Source organism: Corapipo altera, unplaced genomic scaffold (assembly GCF_003945725.1).
Source record: "Corapipo altera isolate COAL_440 unplaced genomic scaffold, ASM394572v1 242, whole genome shotgun sequence".
Lineage (NCBI taxonomy): Eukaryota > Metazoa > Chordata > Aves > Passeriformes > Pipridae > Corapipo > Corapipo altera.
In genome coordinates, this window is record NW_020885136.1 from 50,230 (window position 1) to 68,112 (window position 17,883).

Consider the following 17,883-nt stretch of genomic DNA (forward strand, 5'->3'; position numbering starts at 1 on the left):
CAAGAGCATTAAGCAAGAACATTAAACAAGAGCATCTTGTTGGAGCTCAGGCTTTACGAGTGGATCAGCAGAGGGATGTCTCAGGGACATGTCCCTCTGGACATCCTCACTGGGATCCTGCTTGTTCCAGGAGGCAGCATTAGGTACCCTGAAGATAAGGAATTCCCAGCATTTTGGAGGGGGGTGGAGATGGCCATTACAAAGCAGTCTGGATGCCAGACATATCCCTCCAAGGTTGTACTTCCAAGCTCCAGAGCCAACAAAGGAGCTGGGAAGGGGAGGGAGCCCTGGGCCAGGCTGGGCAGCAACCTGCTGGTGATGGTCCCAAGGCAGCAGCTCTGCCAGGAGAAGGGGTGGTACCTGCAGCCCACAGTCGATCTCCTTGACACTCAGGTGGTAGGTGAGGACCGAAGTCTCCCCCCTCAGCTCCACCTCGTAAGTCGGGCCTCCCTCCACCCGGCACAGCGCCGTGACATGGGCGATGATGTTGGTGTGGCCAAAGAAGGTGACGGGCACCTGCTGGCTCTTACCCGGCTGCAGCACACCGGACACCGGCTGGACATCGAAAACCTGCAGGAGGGGAGGAGGGATTGAGTCGTTGAGCATGGAAATGGGTGCAGAAGAGCAGCCGTGGCCTGGAGCAAAGTACAACCGTAGCTGGAGGGGCCTATTCCTCAAACACCAGCCAGAAGCATCCTAATCTCATCCTGCCTCCATGCCACTGACCAGTGGAGGGAGTATGGCCAAAGTCTTCTGCCATACTCACTGCTCAATGCATTAATTAATACCAGACATTAAAGTAAACTGGGATGTCTCCTGGCAGCAAAACATTCTCTCTGCTGCAGAACTTGCCTTTAAAACCAGTTTTTACTGCCTTCAGAAAAGCAAGAGACTCAGAGGTGAGAGCTCTTGGAGCTGAGGGGAGGACTCCAGTCCAGCTCATCTGACTCCTGAGGCTTTTCCCTCTCTCTGACTTACATGCTGCTCTCTCCCGGTGTTACACCAAATGCTCCTGAAAAATATCCTATTCAGCACCTGATGAGGTACCAGGGGAGCAATGCCCTCCCTGGGTGCTGCTGAGGGAGTTCTGTAGCTCTGGGGGCAACAGACCTGCTTGCCACGCTGAAAACGTGCAAGTGAGAGAGATTCCCACTCACCTCCTCCGCTCTGAAGCCAGGGGCCTTTGCCTCCTCTGACTGCTCAGACCTCTTAGTCTCCACTGAGCTCCGAGGCTCTGCAGCAGTGTATGGTGGCACCTGGAAGACAAACCACTTTCCATTCCAGGACACAGCCACCTTGCCAAGTCTCACTCTATAAAAGGCAGCTCTGGGGCCGTCACTGCAATGCCAGCTCGTGGGTGAAGGCAGAGACCTGAAAATGGGTGGTCTAGCTGGGTTGGGAAGGGGGTACATGGAGATCAGGATTTGGCATGGCTTGCTACAGGAAGGAAACTGGAAGCCTTCTCATCATGATGCAGAAAAGCCTCATTTTACATTGTAAAGAAAACAAGCCAAAAAATCCCAAACTCAGCATAGGTCTGTAGGATCTGAGTGGGCTTCTCCAAAGAAAAGTATCCTATTTCTCCCTCTCCAGAGGCCCCATGTCCAGCCACTGGCCCTGCTGCCCAGCCCACTTTCAGGGCACAGAACAGCAGGGCAGCAAAAGGGGAGGTCGGCACGAGCATGGTTTTTTGGTGGCAAGCTGGGGGAGGCAACACAGGTGGCAGGTGCACAAGAAAACCCACCTTTGCTTCTGAGGAGTCCTCTGAATGTGATGACTCTTCAGAAGAATCCTGCTCTGTTTCCAGGGAGTCCTCTGAATCTGATGACTTTTGGGAAGAGTCCTGCTTTGTTTCCAGGGAGTTCTCTGGATCTGGTGACTGTTCAGGAGAATTGTCCTCTGTTTCCAGGGAGTCCTCTGAATCTGATGACTCTTTGGAAGAATCCTGCTCTGTTTCCAGGGAGTCCTCTGAATCTGATGACTCTTCGAAAGAATCCTGTTCTGTTTCCACGCAGTTCTCTAAATGTGATGTCTGTTGGGAAGAATCCTGTTCTGTTTCCAGGCAGTTTGCTGAAGGTGATGATTGATGGGAAGAGTCCTGCGCTGCTTCTGGGGCTTTGGCTGGCTCCTGCACACTTCCAGGCCTGAAGTACCTCCTTGAATAACGCCCAAACTCAACACAGCCAAACGTGACCATTTGTGGTTGGGGTTTGAATGTAGGTGGGGAAGGCATGAACCTGGAAAATAACGTGACTATGATCACAGACCTGCAGTGGGAGGGAGGGACACCTGCATGAGCAATTCCTCGTCAGGATGCAGCCCCCGTGTGGGTGCAGGTGCAGTGAGCTCAGAAAGGGGGTGTCTCAGAAAAGGAGAAGGAAGGGGAAGGTAACAAGATGTGCAGCATCAGCTCAGGTGCTAACTAGCTCTTTCTGTGATGTGATTTGGGACTTTCTGGGCATCCTCCAGCACTTCCAGGCCAAGGTTGGGAATGCAGAGAAGGCAGCAAGGAGAAGAGAGCTGTTTCTCTGCTTGCAGAGAGGACCCATCCCAAAGTAGAGGGGCCAAAGGGCTGTGAAAGTGCCTCCACCAGCACTGTGGAGGTGGGACTAGGAGCCCTTCACCAAGGTGGTCACTGCCTCAGGCCACAGAGGTCTGAGAAAGCAGATTTCCCCATCAGCTTTCCTTCCCAGAGGAAACCAGGAGGGGGACTACAGTAACACCAAACTCGTGGAAAATGCCTATTCCCTGAGCATCCAGCCTGACCACGGCTGGTCAGTGTTATTTCCACAAGGGAAAGTCAAAAGCAGTTTGTCAGATCCCAGGCAAACAGCTTTGGTCTTTGCAAAGTACAAACAAGACCCCAGGAAAAAGAGCTTCCAGGAGAAGGCAAAGGTGCACATACCCTGTTGGGTACTCCTTGCTGTCCATCTGGAATGACCAGTGGTAGTGGGCAGGAATTGGGCTGCAGTTGGTCATCTCCAGGTAACGCACTTGTTCTGTGCCAGTCACAATGCAACCAAAGTCCAGTGCTTTGGTCGGGATACGGAGATTCGGGAAGTAGACCTCTCCCCGAACGGCGATCTCTTCCTCATGAGGATGTTCCACAAGCTGGATCTTCATAGTCTTCTCTGCTACCCAGCTGATCAGATCCTTTTCATAAGCTGGGTTAAAGCTGATGGAGAGATGAAGTTCCTGCCCTGCCTCCATCTTCACAGGCTGCAAGGAGACAAGGAGTGTCAGCCACCCACACGATGAAGTCCCAAGGTCTGACAGCACGAAACCGTAAACGCTCAAAGTGTGACCCCAGCATGGCCTTCCCAGTCCACCCTTCAGTTCTTTACAAGGGAGGGTCTGACTGCAAGCACCACACTCCACTGGGGGATTCTCAGGCTCCTGTTTCTGTGCTCAGCAGCAACACAAGAGGATGGGGTGCTCTCCAGGAGACACCTCTGCTGCATGGCTTGCCCACACCTGGCTGCCTGCTCCCTTCCCCTCATATCTTAGAGCCAGGAGGGATCTTTCCAATTCAGATGAGTTTTTGCTTCCTTCAGCAGCTCTGCTGACTCAGTTCACAGTTCAGGCCAGTCCACTGCTGACTCTACGGAATAAACTTCTCAACTTGAGGACCTCCCAACAGAAGGGCACCACCACAGCCCTCCCTCTTCAAAGCCCACTGGCAGGAGGGTCCTTGGCTGCTCACCTGGGCCTCTGCAGGGAGGGGCTGCTGGTCTGCATCACAGATTAGGAACGGCTGCTCCAAGTCCAGCAAAAGGTGGAATGGCAGGCAGCAGATGTTTTTTAAAGACAGAGGCTTGTACTGAAGAGTCAGGACATCATCAGGGTGCTACAGAAACAGGAGATAAGGAAAAACAACCTCACGGAGCTACAGACCTCCTTCCCCTTCCAATACATTTCACATTTTTCAACCTCAGAAGTGCATACATCTCTATTTACTCTTTTTCTTTGATTCTAAACCTTCCAGGACATTTTTCTCTAGAGCTGATTCTTTTCATGTTTGGAAATTACAGTCTCCCCTGGCAGACAAGGAAACACTCCCATGTACAGAGGAAGGAATAGGCCCCTGAGAGGAGGCAGTTGCTTGAACCAGATCAAAGGCAGAAAGTGACCCCAGAACGTTTGTCTCCTCTCTTGGGCAGAACAGCACAAGATGATCTTCCCTCATATACAGTCATTTCTCACAGCCTTATTGGCTCTAGCAGCCTCCTAGAAGCAGTGATGCCAGCCAGAAGAGAAAAACAAGCAGGATTTGGCCCAGGGTGGAGATTCTGCAGCAGCCCAAGGTCAACTTCAAACATTCCATGAACATGTGGCCAGCCAGAAACCTCAACAGTCCCTCTGCAATGTGTGTCCTGCTGCCTCTGCTACAGGCACATGGTGTCTATAACCTCCAAGCTATGATCAGCCTAAGCTCCTTCTTCTTGTTTGTGCATTGTGGTAGGCTTCTTGCATGGGGCAGAGAAACCAGACAGAGTTTGGGAAACTAGTTCTGGATGTATTGATATCAAACGGCTGCAGTGCCAGATCACTCCATAAATCAGTGTGGCATCAAGCAGAGCACAGGCAGGCATCAGGGAGAGCTGAAAAGCTTCTCGTTACATTCAAACTGCCTGTTCCCAGAATTCAGTGCTTCCATGGAAGCCTGGGAACCTGAGGAGAGACCCAAAACCACAGAAACTAAATAATGCAACATCCTTTCCAGACACCTTGTGGGAATGATAATGCAGAAGTTGGGATCCAGAGACTAAAGGGCACCTGCTTTGCCTCGGTGTCATCATCACTGCAGCTGCAGGACGCATGTGAGTCCTTAGAAGCAGGTGAGGCTTGGGGAAATGCACAGAGCTGTACCATAGAGCTATACCATAGAGCATCCATACCAACAGCAGAGAAGGCAAAGACACACAGGAGATGACAGGTTTTTCCTCATCAGCCTGATGAGGAATTCACATGAATCTCTGGTTTTCCCAGCTTCCCTAAAGCACTGGTGTTCAGACATCACCGTGCGTTGGAGGATCCTCAAAAACCTCCCTTGACAGTGAGCACAGAAACTGGCATTTCTCTCCAGGTGGCCACGGTCCCCCTCAGCAGTGCAGTTGTAGCTGCAATTCTACTTTGAGGAAGTTAAAAACCAGTCTCATCTCTAAAAACATCCTCACTTACTTTACAAAGTGCCTTAGGAAGTGTAAAGAGGGCTGTTAACACAAGCACACACCCCCCATGAGCTCTCTCGCTGAGCCATGCAGTAAATGCCAGGATGCAATCCACTTACCTTCTCCACACAGAAAGTGATTGCTCTGGATGATATTTGTACCATGGGAGAAATGAACTTGCAGGTGACCTTTGTCTTGATTATCTCTTTCTTTGTTATCTCTGGCCCCACGGCTGCCTCACATACCAGCTTCTCCTCCACCTCCTGCATACAACAGTCACTTGTCACCAGTGCTGCTGGCAGGGTGTCCAGCAAACACCCTGCGTTGGCTCCTCACCCCCCACGGGCCACAAAGTTACAGACACTGCCCCCTTTTCTTCCTGTGCTGCAGCCTATTTCTTCTGCGCTCCAATGGCCCTAACACTGCACCCCAACAGCCACAAAAGGCACTTGTGAGACACTCCCTCGCTTCACAGGGCTTCTGTTTTACCCCCTGCTTACCCTAGAGAAACCACTTGGCACTTGTTTAATTCACTTTCTGCTTGGGCTCCTGCTTTAAGTGTAACCTATTTTCTCTGCCCTTCCTTTGTGCCTCAGCAGGTGACACTCCTGTTTGCCCCGAAGGAGTTATACTTCCTTCAGCCCGTATTTGGGGATCAGCATTGGGGTTTGGTAGCTATGGAATCACAAAAAAGCCTTAGCAACTGATGGTGGCCAGCAAGGAAAGCCACCAGTGCTGCCATGGAAACCTGTAGCCGTAAACACTGTCTTGAAGGTCCTTGCTCATTTTCCCAGGCAAATGTCAAGGGGCTGCAGGAGAAGCCCCACTGGAGGGGACCTGATGGGGAAGGCTTGGCTCTTGGCAGGGACCTCACCTGGACAGTGCTGGAGAAGCCTTCCAGCACCAGCTCCATAGTCTCGCCTGGTTGCAGATACATCCCCCGTGGCTGCAGCTTAAATACGGGGGGAGTGGGTCTCTGGGAAGCATTTCTGCCCTTGGTGACACTGAAGGCAGGGAGAGGATGACGCTGTCGAAAGGTGCTGAAACCTTCTGTGCCCCAGTACAGCCGCTGGAACTGCTGCCCCTTGTTTGTCACGTTGAACCGGAAAATGCAGGGAACGAGGCTGGAGGAGAAGTAGAGATGAAAAAGGTCATGGGAGTGCTATTTCCCTGCAGTCAAGTGCTCTCAGCGAGCAATCTGAGATGTTAATAGCTTGGAGACCATCCTCATTTCCCCTTTTAACGTGGACCAGAAATAATGTCTGATGCCTTTCTGATGTCGTTACTGCAAAGAGAAATCGGTTTATACTGATAATGTAGTATTTCCACATCTTCCCTCACCACAAGGGACTTCATCACCGTGGGCTTTTCCCCTCACCATTCTGGGCTTCCCTTAATGGATCCAGACTGAAACCACCACTTTGAGAACACTTCACCTCCGAGAAGGCCACAAGAAGAGGATCAATGGGATGCCAATGGAATCCATGCAGAGGTGATATTTTCTCTACTTAATCTGTCTCTTTGTCATTCTCTTTGTCTCCTCCTTTCTCTCTTTTTCCCATTTCTTTCTGTCTCTCTCTACCTCACATTTACTGTTAAATAAAAATCCATACTACTGACTTTGCCATATGGTTTCCTTTGCCCCTTAATTAGGGCAGAGGCATCTCTCTAATAATTAAAGGAACCTGAGCATAACAACGTTTCTAGAGGAAACTCTGGCTTCAGGGAAACAGAGCCAGGGCCTGGAGCACTGAAGAAGATTTAGCCTGAAAGCCTACAGCATAACTGCTCCTTGCTGAGCCAAGAGGAGAGGCAGGAATTAAGAGATCTCTTACTTGAACTGGGGTTCCAAATTCAGCTCTGGAGCAAACGGTTTGTCAATGGTAATTGTGGTGCCAATGCCCACAGCCTGGATGGGGATGATGCTGGTAAGGCTGTTCTCAACAAACAGCTTCATGCTTTCCTCAAATCTCCCTGTGTCATCCAGGTTTGCCGTGACAACCACAGAAACCTCAGCCTTGGCAGGGACCACTCCTTCCCTGGGTTCAATACTCCAGCATTTGCCACCCTGTAAGACAAGCCAAACATGCATTTAGGGTGGAAACCATGGACCCTGGTGACTTGCGGGGTGTGAGAAAAGGAACAACTACAGAGAAGAGGATAAAAATCATAAAGTCTTCATTTCCCTAAATCTAAGCTATTGTGTCTGGGCAAGAGCAGAGATTATACAACCTGTATTTTACCCACCTTTAACCCATTTTAACAGACTTTTAAGTTTTGCCCAACCCAAGGAATGCTCCTCCTCAGGAGAAGGTTATTCCCCCTCCAATCTTTTCTTGGAGTGTATGCCAAGGGAAGCTACTTTCTCTCTTCTGGCTTCCCCACAACAGAGCTGGGTTCTCACAAAGGCTCAAGGCTGCAGAAAGCCACGACTGCTCAAACCCCACCACAGCAGCCACACAGCTGGAGGATACTGCTGAGAGCCTGAAGACTAACTCTGCAAAACTACTTGAGCAAAAGCCCAGCACCAAAGTCCTCGCCGCTGAAGGACCAAAGCCCTGGCTTCCCACTGAGCATCAGCTGCAAAGAGGTGTCCCAGAGCCCTCTGCTTTGGAAAAGTCAGCTCTAAATGGTTATAGCAGGGCAGGAAAACAGGAAACAGAAAGAAAACTGCCCTGTGGGCATGGCCCAGCCTTCCCAAGCACTCTTGTCCTCTGCTTTCTCATGGACTTCCCTCTATGGATGGGGTAAGAAAGCTGCAAGCTGCCCTGGGGAGGAAGGCAAGGCCTTCCACTGGGACAGCTGTACAGTCACAGCTCGGCAGGTCCTGGCCTGGTATGAGCATGCAAAAACTATCATTTCCACGCCAGCACCACGCATCCAAGGTGGCTTGCTCTCTGCAGGGGTGGAGAGCAGAATTTCATTGTGGAGTTGAAGAAAGCTGCCCTGGAAATCCCTCACTTGGAGGTTACATTTACTCCTCAGATACCTGGGAAAGCAGCAAGTGCAAAACTCACTCTCCTTCTCCTTGGCCCAGGAGGCTGAGCCCGGACTCTCCCTCACTGCCTGATGCTTTATCCATAGACACAACCATGCCCTCCATGTCGGGGTTGCTTTCAACCAGCTCCAGCAGTCCAGTCCACTCAGCATGGAGGAGAACAAACCTCCTCCCAAGCCTGTTTCCAAGCCCCTCACAGCCACCCCTGCAGCGGGGAACACATCCCAGCCAGCCCAGCCCTGCTGGCTGCACCCGCTCTGCTGCACCAGCTCAGCTCCTCCTGCCAGGAGAGCAGCCCCATCTCCTCCTGCCCTGTGCAGCCTCCACGAATTCAAGAGCCTTTCTCTGCAGCTGCTCTCCAGATACTCTGGAACGCTATGGAGGCCACAGGCTCCAGGGGTGCACAACCCCCACAGGTGGATTTGTGTGCAACAGCCTGGTTGCTCTGACCCCCAGGAGGGGGAAACTCCTCTCCCCACCCAGAGCTTGAGGACAGACCTCACACCCTGGTCTCTACCATTAACAGCAGTTTGGCACAAGGCAAATGTAGATGGTATGAGGAAACCATGGGGAAATCCTTGCCCTCTCAGGAGCAAAGGGCCACAGGCTCCCCTTCATCTCAGAGCTCCAAAAACATGACCTGCACCACTAAATACCTTCCACAAAATAAACAGAGAACTTGTAACCACAGTCCAGACTTGCTTCTGCTCCTACAACTCTGCAAATTATTTCACTGAAGGTTGTCCCAGCTAAAACCACCTGCAGAGCCAGGCTCCTCTTGCCTCAGATGGAATCTCTTGCCTTCTCTCTCCCACAGGGCAATATAGAAACCTTACATATAAAATCCAAGTCCTGGGCTGCTGCTGACCAGGGAGGTTCCCTGGAAAACAGCCCCACAGACACTTACGATCTCTGCTCTGAAGGCTGCAGGGATGAGACCCAGATTGCACAGCTGGAGAGTTTGGGAAGTGTCCTGTATCACTTGGATCTTGCCGAAGTTTATATTATTCACACTTGCGTAGACAAGCGGCGTCTTTCCGGTGCACATTAAATGCATTTGCTGTTCCAGGGAGTAGGTAAGAGAGATTTCAAAAAAGCAAACCAACACAACAGGGAAAGTTAAGAAAGCTTAAACAGCTCAGTCGCACTCAAGTCACTTCTTGATGCTCCTGCTAAAACGCTGACCTTTTAGGCAAACATTTGACATCTTCCCCTCCAAATTAAAAAAGAATAAAGTCTGGGAAACTTTCAAACTGTAAACTGTTGGCCCAAAGGTAAAAGCTTTGCAAGAAATCTGTAGTTAAAAACAGTTTGACAGTTAAACAGCTGGTTACTCTGGTGGAGAGAAACCCTGCTCTTTAAGGGAAGCAGCCTGATAGTTATGAGTAAGTGTTTTGTTAAAAGTCAGGCTCCCCTGCACAGCCTGCACTGCCCAGCCTTCCTGTTGACTGGTTTATATGCACAACAACAATGGCCTGGTTTGAGATGTTTGGTGCCTTCCAGGGGATTTGGCATCATCACAATTTCCATTTCCTTGAATATAAGTTTAATTCCCTGCAACCACTTTTCAAACATCAACCTTCCTTTCTGACACAGAAAGCTGAAGGTTCCCAGAAATCCTCCTTTTGTGTTCAGAGAGATGACATTTTAAAAGAGGTGTTTCCACAGTTACCAGCATTTTAAATGGAAGATTAATTAAATAAAATGATCCTCAATTTCAGCTTAGATGAATGCTGAGATTACTCCCTAGGAGGACTCCGCTCTTCCTCTTTTCCAGCATAAACTGCTTATGCCACCAATGCATTCTGTCCTTGTCCACACCAGCCATATATGACAAGTCCCTGCTTTCCCTGGAAGAATCCCTGTGCACTTCACCCCCCAAGACGAGCTGCACAAAGGCACACGTCTCCCCTTGCACTCACCAGTGGGGATCGCTCCTTCCCGAACATGGCGATATCCACCTGGATGGAATGAGCACCCACTGCCTGGGCTTCAACTGTGATGGGGATCTCCACCACGTCGTGACCCTGGATAATCCCACACGGCTTGGGGCTGGAGTACCACAGAGCAGCAGCCTCTTGATGTCTCTAGAGGGACAGAATCAAGTGCAACTTCAGAGGCACTTTTAAACTCCTTAACATCTACCACAATGGCAACTCACACACGTTTTTTAAAAATCCCCAGGAAAAAGCTGAAAGGCACAGAAAAAGATGCAAGAATTGTTGGGGCTCAGCATCCTCAGGGGGTCCAACAGCTGCTGCATCCACAGACACCCACTCCTGTGCTGGTAGCCTCCTTGCAACAGCTTTTCACAACCTTGTAGGATCTCTCACAAGAAAACATCCCAAACACTAGAATATAAACTGCTTCCTGAAGAGGTTCAAATGCTTCCTGAAGTTTATATTCAGGTAGGCTCCTATTTAACCGCTTTCTAAAGTTTACATTCAGGTAGAATCCTGTTCTCAGTCTGAATAGAAACCAGCAAGGTCTTATCCAAACCCCATTTGTCCATAATAAACCCCTCAGTAGTATTTCAGAGGAGGAGGTGGATGAGATGCCAAACCTGAGGGAGAACTCTGTAGCATCCTGGAAGGGGGCTCGGGTTCACAAGGGTCAGCGTCTTCTGGCAAGGGACCTTTGCAGAGCACGGTCCACAGTCGAGGGTGGAGGAGAGCAAACGCAGCTCAGGAACGACACATCTGGGCAAAGAGATGACCCCAAGGGAATGAGAGATACTGAGAGAATGGAGAGTGTTCACCCCGCAGAGCATGGAATGGAGCATAAGACATTTGTCACTGTCCAACAGACGTTTAATACCTCTACAGACCTTTCACATCTTTCCACTCAAACGCATCTTGTCAAGGAGGGGCAAACCCTGAACTCAAGCACTGCAGAGGGTGCCAAGTGCCTGGGCAGAGCATGGGCCTTGTCCCACAGCTGCCTCAGCCCCTCCTTTGCCCAAGGAGGCTTGCAAGGACTCCTCCGACAGGCCCAGCGAGCCGTGAGCTCTGGGGGAGCCTTCCCATTGAGGGTCAGTGCTCACCAAGGCTCAAGGAACACAAGACTCCAATGTCTCAGGAAAAACAACTCCCTTCTCTCCCAGGGTGCTGTTGCCCTGCTAGAAAACTCAGCCGTTTTCCCAGTGCTGAGGGCACAAGCCACCACCTGCCCTAAGGAGTGGGTGATCATCCTCCCAGTTCCTACAGCTCCCTTGCTGCTGCACCCTACGGGTCCCAGGTCTGTCCCTGCTGGCACTTGCATTACAAAACTGCAGCCCAGGCACTGACTGGACGGCTCTGCCTGGGAAAGGGAATGGCACCAGGGAACTGCATCCCTCTTGCCATTAAACTGACACCCAGGGCAGCACCACAGGAGGGAATTTGGCTGCAGCAACAACATCTGCCTTAAGTCTGAGAACTGAGAATGTTAACGCTCAAAAGAGCCAGAGGGAAGCAGGGAAACCTGAGCCTACCTGCCACATCAAGGACTACTTTCCCCTCCCACTCCTGCTGTGAGCCCCTTTCCCATTGCCATGTACCCTCGTTAACTGAGCCAGACCCCAGCTCTCAGCAGGCTGCTCACTGTGTCCCAGACCAATGCTGCAGTGTGGCTGGAACCCAGCACAAGCCCACCTCTTGCAGGAAGAAGGACAGGAGGAGCTTGAGTAATTTTTTACACCTCAAGCAGCAAAAGCCAGGCCAATAAATAATCTCATTCCTGTTCCCCAGAGAAAAAGGCCCAGGGCCATGCTTGGCTGTGAGCAGGGGTGCTTCTCACCATGGGCTGCTTTCCAAGCACTGCTGTTCTCCTACCTAGCTGGGCAGAACCAGCTTCTTAAGCAAGCCTTCTCCTGGAGCTGCAGCCAGCAAACCCCGAGCAAGGCACTGTGCTGGTGGTGGGTGCACGGGGAAGGACGAGCAGCTGCAAGGAGAGCACTGGTACCTGGCTTTGAGGCGCAGAGCCAACACCTCCTTGCCAAAACCATCCACATCCACCACCATATCACAGTCGTATCGTCCCACGTCATTGGAACACAGTGTGACCTGGTGGAAGAGAAGAGCAGTAAATACTTCCCTTCTCCCAAAAGCTCATTACCCACGTGTGGTCTCCTCCGGTTCTTGTTTCGCAGTAAGGGAAGGGAGGATTTTGCCTTAATTCTTCTGCTGGCCCATGCCTAGAGTACAGTCTCTGGGAGTAGCATAAGCCTTCTGGCAATACTGAATTTGTTAAACACACCTTGCAGCTGTCAGGGCATAGGTGGCTAAATTAAAGCATTATACATAATCATGTATATTGAAACTAAAGCTCTACTCACTGCTGCCTTCAAATTAGGGGCCCATTTTTCATTTGACTACAATAACATAAATGCAAAGGAAACGTGTTGACTTGGACAGAATGAGTTCAGCTTTTCAGCAGGAAGCTGAGGGCAAGGTGTGCTCCTGCAGATGCTGGGCAGTTCATGGTTGCCGAGTTTTTTCTTTCCTCACTGAGGATCCCTGCAGTGACCACAACTCATTCTGCTCCCCAGGAGAGGAGAAATGAGACCAGGAAGAAAAGCAAACTGCTTTATACAGTGGCATCTCTCTAACAGCCACCTTCTGTCCTCATCCTTCCTCTGCCTGTTCTCAGTCAAAGAAGTCACACTCAAAACCAACACATGAACAGCTTCTGTTGACCATGTGATCTCAGCTTATGGTTTTGGAGACAAAATGGTGCTCCTTCAGGAACATTCCACATAACCCAGCTACCACATCAGTGCAGATCCCTCCCTCGCAAACGCTGAGAGCCAGCAGCACTAAAGCCCTCCCACAGCCCAGTGAGGCTTCAGCCCCACCTACTGACCCATGTGTGGCCAGACTCCTCCCATACCCTGATCTCTTGGGATCCCTGGGAAGGGATGGTCCCTGTGCTCGGTGTTATGGTGAATTCTGCTGGCTTCTCGTGACATTGAGCCAGTGTGCCTTTTTCCCAGGATGGATGAGCATTGTCTTTCGCTTGATCAAAGCTCGTAAGGCTGGGCTGTCCCTGGCCATCCTCAGGAACACGAAGGTGGAAGGTGATGGGCACCACGGAGGTGTTGATCAGGCGGCATGACAAGGTCTGAGGAAAGCCTAGGAAAATGACACAAATGGCCATGTAGGCACCAAGCATCTCGTGATTTCTGGTGGACAAAAGTGTGCTTGGAGTTTAGCTCTTTGTTATCTGAATGACAGCTCATTGAGCAGCTCAGCGAGCAATTAATCGTCACTTGGACACTGATCCCAGATTGCTGCCTTGGAAATGCCCACTCTTAGCCCTGATGAACACCACAAGTTTCTCTCTCTCTAACTGCTCCAAACCAGCATCATCAATTATTTCCACACACTGATGAATGTGCATCCAGACTGACCATTTACTCTGAAAATTCAAGCCATAAAATTTCCTGTTAACGCTGCCAACACTCCCACCATTTTCAAGATATAAAAGCACTGAGTTGTCATTGGGGAGAAGCTACAGCAAGAGAAAGGGAGAATGGAATGGGGAACTGGAACATGATGCAAAGCACCCCAATGCAGTTTCTTTAGGCAGGATCCTTAAGGTATCTCCTGGCTTGAGGCAACCAGACTGAGCACGTACAACTCACAGCCCACTTCACTGGAGGCAAACCTGAGGCTTGCTCTGAGATCAGTGATTAGGAACCATGTTTCACCTTTGCAAATGGGGACATCACAGCCACACTGCACACTGGCTGGGATTGCTGCCCACAAGAGTTGACACCACTTTAGCTCTGAGACTTGCTTCCCATAACGGAAAGCCAGGGATACAGCCACACCTGGTGGGGATGTCCTGCAGAGCCAGGACACCAGCCCACAGCCTGCTCTGCAGTGGACAGGTGGCTTGGCTGGCCAGCTCTGTGGGGAGGAGACATCTCCCAGGGCCTGCTTACCAAGTGTCATTTGAACCCAGATGGGGAGGAAAACCAACTGCAGGCACAGCAGGGAGCTTCTCTGTGCCCATCAACAGTGACCACTGCCCAGCTCCAGCAGTGACTCCAGCAGGGAGGCAGGAGGGGCACAAAAAGGACAAACATAGGTGCTCCAGTCCGGAATGAGACCAAGGTCACCAGATGCAGACAACAGTCAGCAGCACGGTTAAAAGAAGCAAAGATACAACAGCTGCCTTCAGCTGAAGAGGTCTTAGGAATGAAATCAGAGGAAACAGGATGAATCTCCTATAAGAGAACCATATTTGTGCCTGCTGCCTTTCCTGTTGCTTCATTTATTCAAAAGAAAACTAAGAAGGGGCTCAGCAGTGATATAGGGAGGGGAAGAAGCAGCTCAGAAAGGGTAATAAGTTTTCTTGAAAAGTCCATGAACTGCATGAAAACACAGAGGCATCCTGGGTGCAGAATGATAATGGCCCTTCAGTCAATCCATGACTGATTTCACATTTAAACTGTAGATCATCTCAGTAGAAAGCCTTTTGTGAGCCTGAGATGGAGAACCAGAACCTGCATTCCAATGGTGACGCTCTGGATGTTCAGCCAAAAGCTCTGTCAGCAGAGCTGGGCTTCTGCTGGGGAAGAAGAAGAAGACCACGGCTCTGAGGACACAGGTGCCTGAGGCAGAGCTATTGCTGGGGCATCTGACCTGGTCAGGGATAATGAGGTGCCCTCACACCACTAATTAACATCCCACACTAAAGGTACATGGCTTAAGCTCCCTTCTCCTGCAGTCCCATCCCCTGGGCCCTCCTGGGACAAGGACTTTTACAGTCGTTCTGCTGGCAAGGACTGGGAGATTGGAGCAGAAGAGACTACGAGGGACACCAGAAAATACTGACTTTCTATTCCTTTGGTCCTTTCAGATCTCACGATGGCAAAATGCCATCAGCAGCCCTGGAGTTAACACCCTGCAGGCTGCCATGGAAGGGCACGAGTGACAGATGCTCTTCTGTTCAAGTGCTCCATTTTGGCAAGGCACAGATCCCTCCTGCTGCGTCCAAGGCCAGGGAACACTCACCAAAGGAGACGTCATTGAAGTCAAGGCCACCTGTGCTGAAATGCAGGCTCAGTCCGGTGACGTGGCCCCTGCGAGGACGAGGACAGAGGAGGCAACGGCTTGGTTAAAGGGAACTGCAAAGCCTTTGGCCGTCCTTCTGGCTCAGGTGGGTCAAAGCTGGTGTCAGAGCCCAGTGGGTGTCGAACCAGCCCCTGTGCTCAGCACGGCGTCCGTGGGCACAGGAGGCAGCCAACAGCTGCTGATGGGGCTCAGGGCACCACGGCAGGCAGGGCATGCCCCGAGGTGCTGCTGGCCCCATGGAGTACCCTGTACACACACCCAGAGATGGCTCTGTGCCCTTGCCTTAGGAGAAAGACTGACTCACTACTTTTCTCTTACAAAGTAATAACCTTTTTGTTATGTTTTATCCATTTCCCTTATGTTCTTGGTAAAATGGACTGCAGATTCCTTTTGTTTCTTTACTACCTTGATTCAGTGACTCCCAACAGCAGCCCAGACACAGCCACCTCCAAAGCTCCAGAGCTCCCAGCATCAGCTTTCCTGCCTGCACCACATTACCCCACCAGCCCATGGTTCAGACTAGCTGGGACAAGCCCTCATGCTGCTGTGGTGCTGAGGAGAGAGCTTTGCCTCTCCTTCATCACCCCTTCTCCCCTTGGCTGGGCGAGGATTATCTTTTGCAATGGCACCAGCCCATGGGATGATGCCCAAGTCCTTGTGACAGTCCCTGCTGCTGCAGAGCTCCCCATCTCCCACCCCAGTCCCTTCCTGCTGTGGATAGGAGGTCCCAGAGCATTCCCTGCACAGGAGCCGGGAGCACAGCCTGTGCCTGTGCACGGGCACAAGGGATGATGGGAGGCTGCTGCTGCTCCTTTGGCACGGATCATTAACAGAGGATTTTAGAACCACTTCTTCTGGCTGCAGAATCACCCAGGCTGGCCCATCTCCAAAGCCCTGGGGACCTTGCTGGGTGTTCAGAGGGGACATCCCAGACCAGCAACTGCCCAAAGCTGATGCCTTCCCACTGCCTGCCACAGCCAAGGCGGAGGGAGGTCCCTGCAGGAAGGAGTCACTCCAGCTCCTGGGTACCTGCACTGGGCAGAAGGCATCCCCACACTGAGGGGATGCCAACATCAGAGCCAAGACTAAGACCTCAGGCAACACCTTTTTTCTCTGCTCCACCAGCAAATGAGAGAGGTGACAGATGATTACCCAGAGACAGCTACAGATGTGCCCACCAAGCTCCCAGAGCCCTCCTCACCTGATAGTCAAGGTCACAGGCTTAGGGGATTCCAGCACATTGAAATGGAATTCTTCCTCGAACTCCCCCAGGGTACTGGAACTGAAGGAGATCTGGATGGGCTGGAGCCCATTGGGTGGAATGATGCCCTGCTGGGGCAGAAAGGTGAAGCAGGAGCCACGGGCTGGGGTTGGAGGGATGAGCTCGAAGGGAGCCTTGATAGCTCCTTTGTTAACCAACATTGCCTGCAGCAGCAAGAAAGCAAAATGGAAATGAATGAGCAACCTTCCTTTCTTACAGAAGGCTGAGTTGTTTCTAAGAAACAATTAAGCTCTGGAAAGGCAGAAGATGCCATGTGCTGCTACATGGCAGAAGCCAAAAAAGTACAACAGGAGACAAGTTCTGCCTTTGGGTTTTCATGCAAAGCAGTGATAACTTCACATAAGCAGAGTCACTCCTGGGTTATCCCAGGGACACGGAGCGGGTCACTCCTGGCCAGCATCGCCAAGTTCATTCAGACCCGGCCTGAGGAGCAACGTGGGGCAGTTGCAGCCACGCAGTGAATCCCCACAGAGCTGCTGCTGCTCCAGGGGTGCCCGACCCTGCCAAGGGCAGCACACATTCAGCTTCCGTGGCAGCCAACCAATTTATTGCGAGTAGAAGACAACTCAGAACAGTGCCATCACCAACTTCAGAAGCTCTCCCCAGCTCTGCTAGGGTAGACCATTTGGGTTATTGTATTTTTAATTTAATCTGATAGTTTCTTAGACCTTGCTTAGCCAGATATGTCAAGAAAGGATGAATGTGAGGTGCACAGCAGCTCCACCTATTCTAAAGAGTTGCTCTCTCACATCTCTACACAGCCATGGGGAAACCCTGCCATTGCCATGGACTTATCCATCTGCTTTGGAATTCTTTCCCCCATTGTTAGCCTGGCAAAACCTGTCAGAACAGTTGAGGCAGAAGCAGAGGGATGTCCCTCATTTTGTAGCTTTGCAGCTGCTGTTGAAAATATTCAACCTCTACCTTGAAACTTGAAAACTACTCTCCTCTCGTGTGTTATCTGTGTTACAAATTGCACTTGGGGATCCCATGCTGAGCTGAGGTTTACCTGCAGGGTAGCTGCTTAGGACAGCACTAACAGTATCATCTACTCATTCACCTTTTCTCATGTAATGAAATTAGTATATTGATAGTGAGAAACAATAAAGTATCAGCATCAAAAATGCAGAGAGAGCACTAGCAACTCAGTGTGTCCTTTCCTGCCATGGCAAAGCTTTTGAAAGTGTCTGGCATGATGTAGTGCCTCATTTTCCACCTTTTTCAGTTGCTCTCTCTTGCAGTGGACTCAAGCTCAAACACAGCCAGTTTGTTCCAGCTGCTCTTGAACAGCCCGAGCACAAAGGTGCCTTGAGTCTGAGGCTGAAACAGAAGCCTCTGAACACTTCAGCTTTTTGACCCAGTGTTGCTTTC

The 17,883-nt window shown here is 50.9% G+C and overlaps 1 protein-coding gene across 1 annotated transcript in view; it reads right to left on the reverse strand.

The window, feature by feature from the left end:
- Positions 1 to 17,883, reverse strand: part of LOC113960504 (hydrocephalus-inducing protein-like) — a 66,192-nt gene that overhangs the window by 28,079 nt on the left and 20,230 nt on the right. Inside the window, exons 11-26 of the mRNA XM_027670108.1 lie at positions 17,297 to 17,352; positions 16,432 to 16,655; positions 15,171 to 15,238; positions 13,039 to 13,280; positions 12,112 to 12,212; positions 10,733 to 10,868; positions 10,092 to 10,256; positions 9,077 to 9,229; positions 7,007 to 7,239; positions 6,046 to 6,295; positions 5,291 to 5,434; positions 3,704 to 3,847; positions 2,906 to 3,219; positions 1,745 to 2,237; positions 1,158 to 1,256; positions 361 to 570 (exon numbers count right to left, since the gene is read on the reverse strand). Coding sequence (XP_027525909.1) covers positions 361 to 570; positions 1,158 to 1,256; positions 1,745 to 2,237; positions 2,906 to 3,219; positions 3,704 to 3,847; positions 5,291 to 5,434; positions 6,046 to 6,295; positions 7,007 to 7,239; positions 9,077 to 9,229; positions 10,092 to 10,256; positions 10,733 to 10,868; positions 12,112 to 12,212; positions 13,039 to 13,280; positions 15,171 to 15,238; positions 16,432 to 16,655; positions 17,297 to 17,352 — 3,032 coding nt within the window. The remainder of the gene's footprint in view (positions 1 to 360; positions 571 to 1,157; positions 1,257 to 1,744; positions 2,238 to 2,905; positions 3,220 to 3,703; positions 3,848 to 5,290; positions 5,435 to 6,045; positions 6,296 to 7,006; positions 7,240 to 9,076; positions 9,230 to 10,091; positions 10,257 to 10,732; positions 10,869 to 12,111; positions 12,213 to 13,038; positions 13,281 to 15,170; positions 15,239 to 16,431; positions 16,656 to 17,296; positions 17,353 to 17,883) is intronic.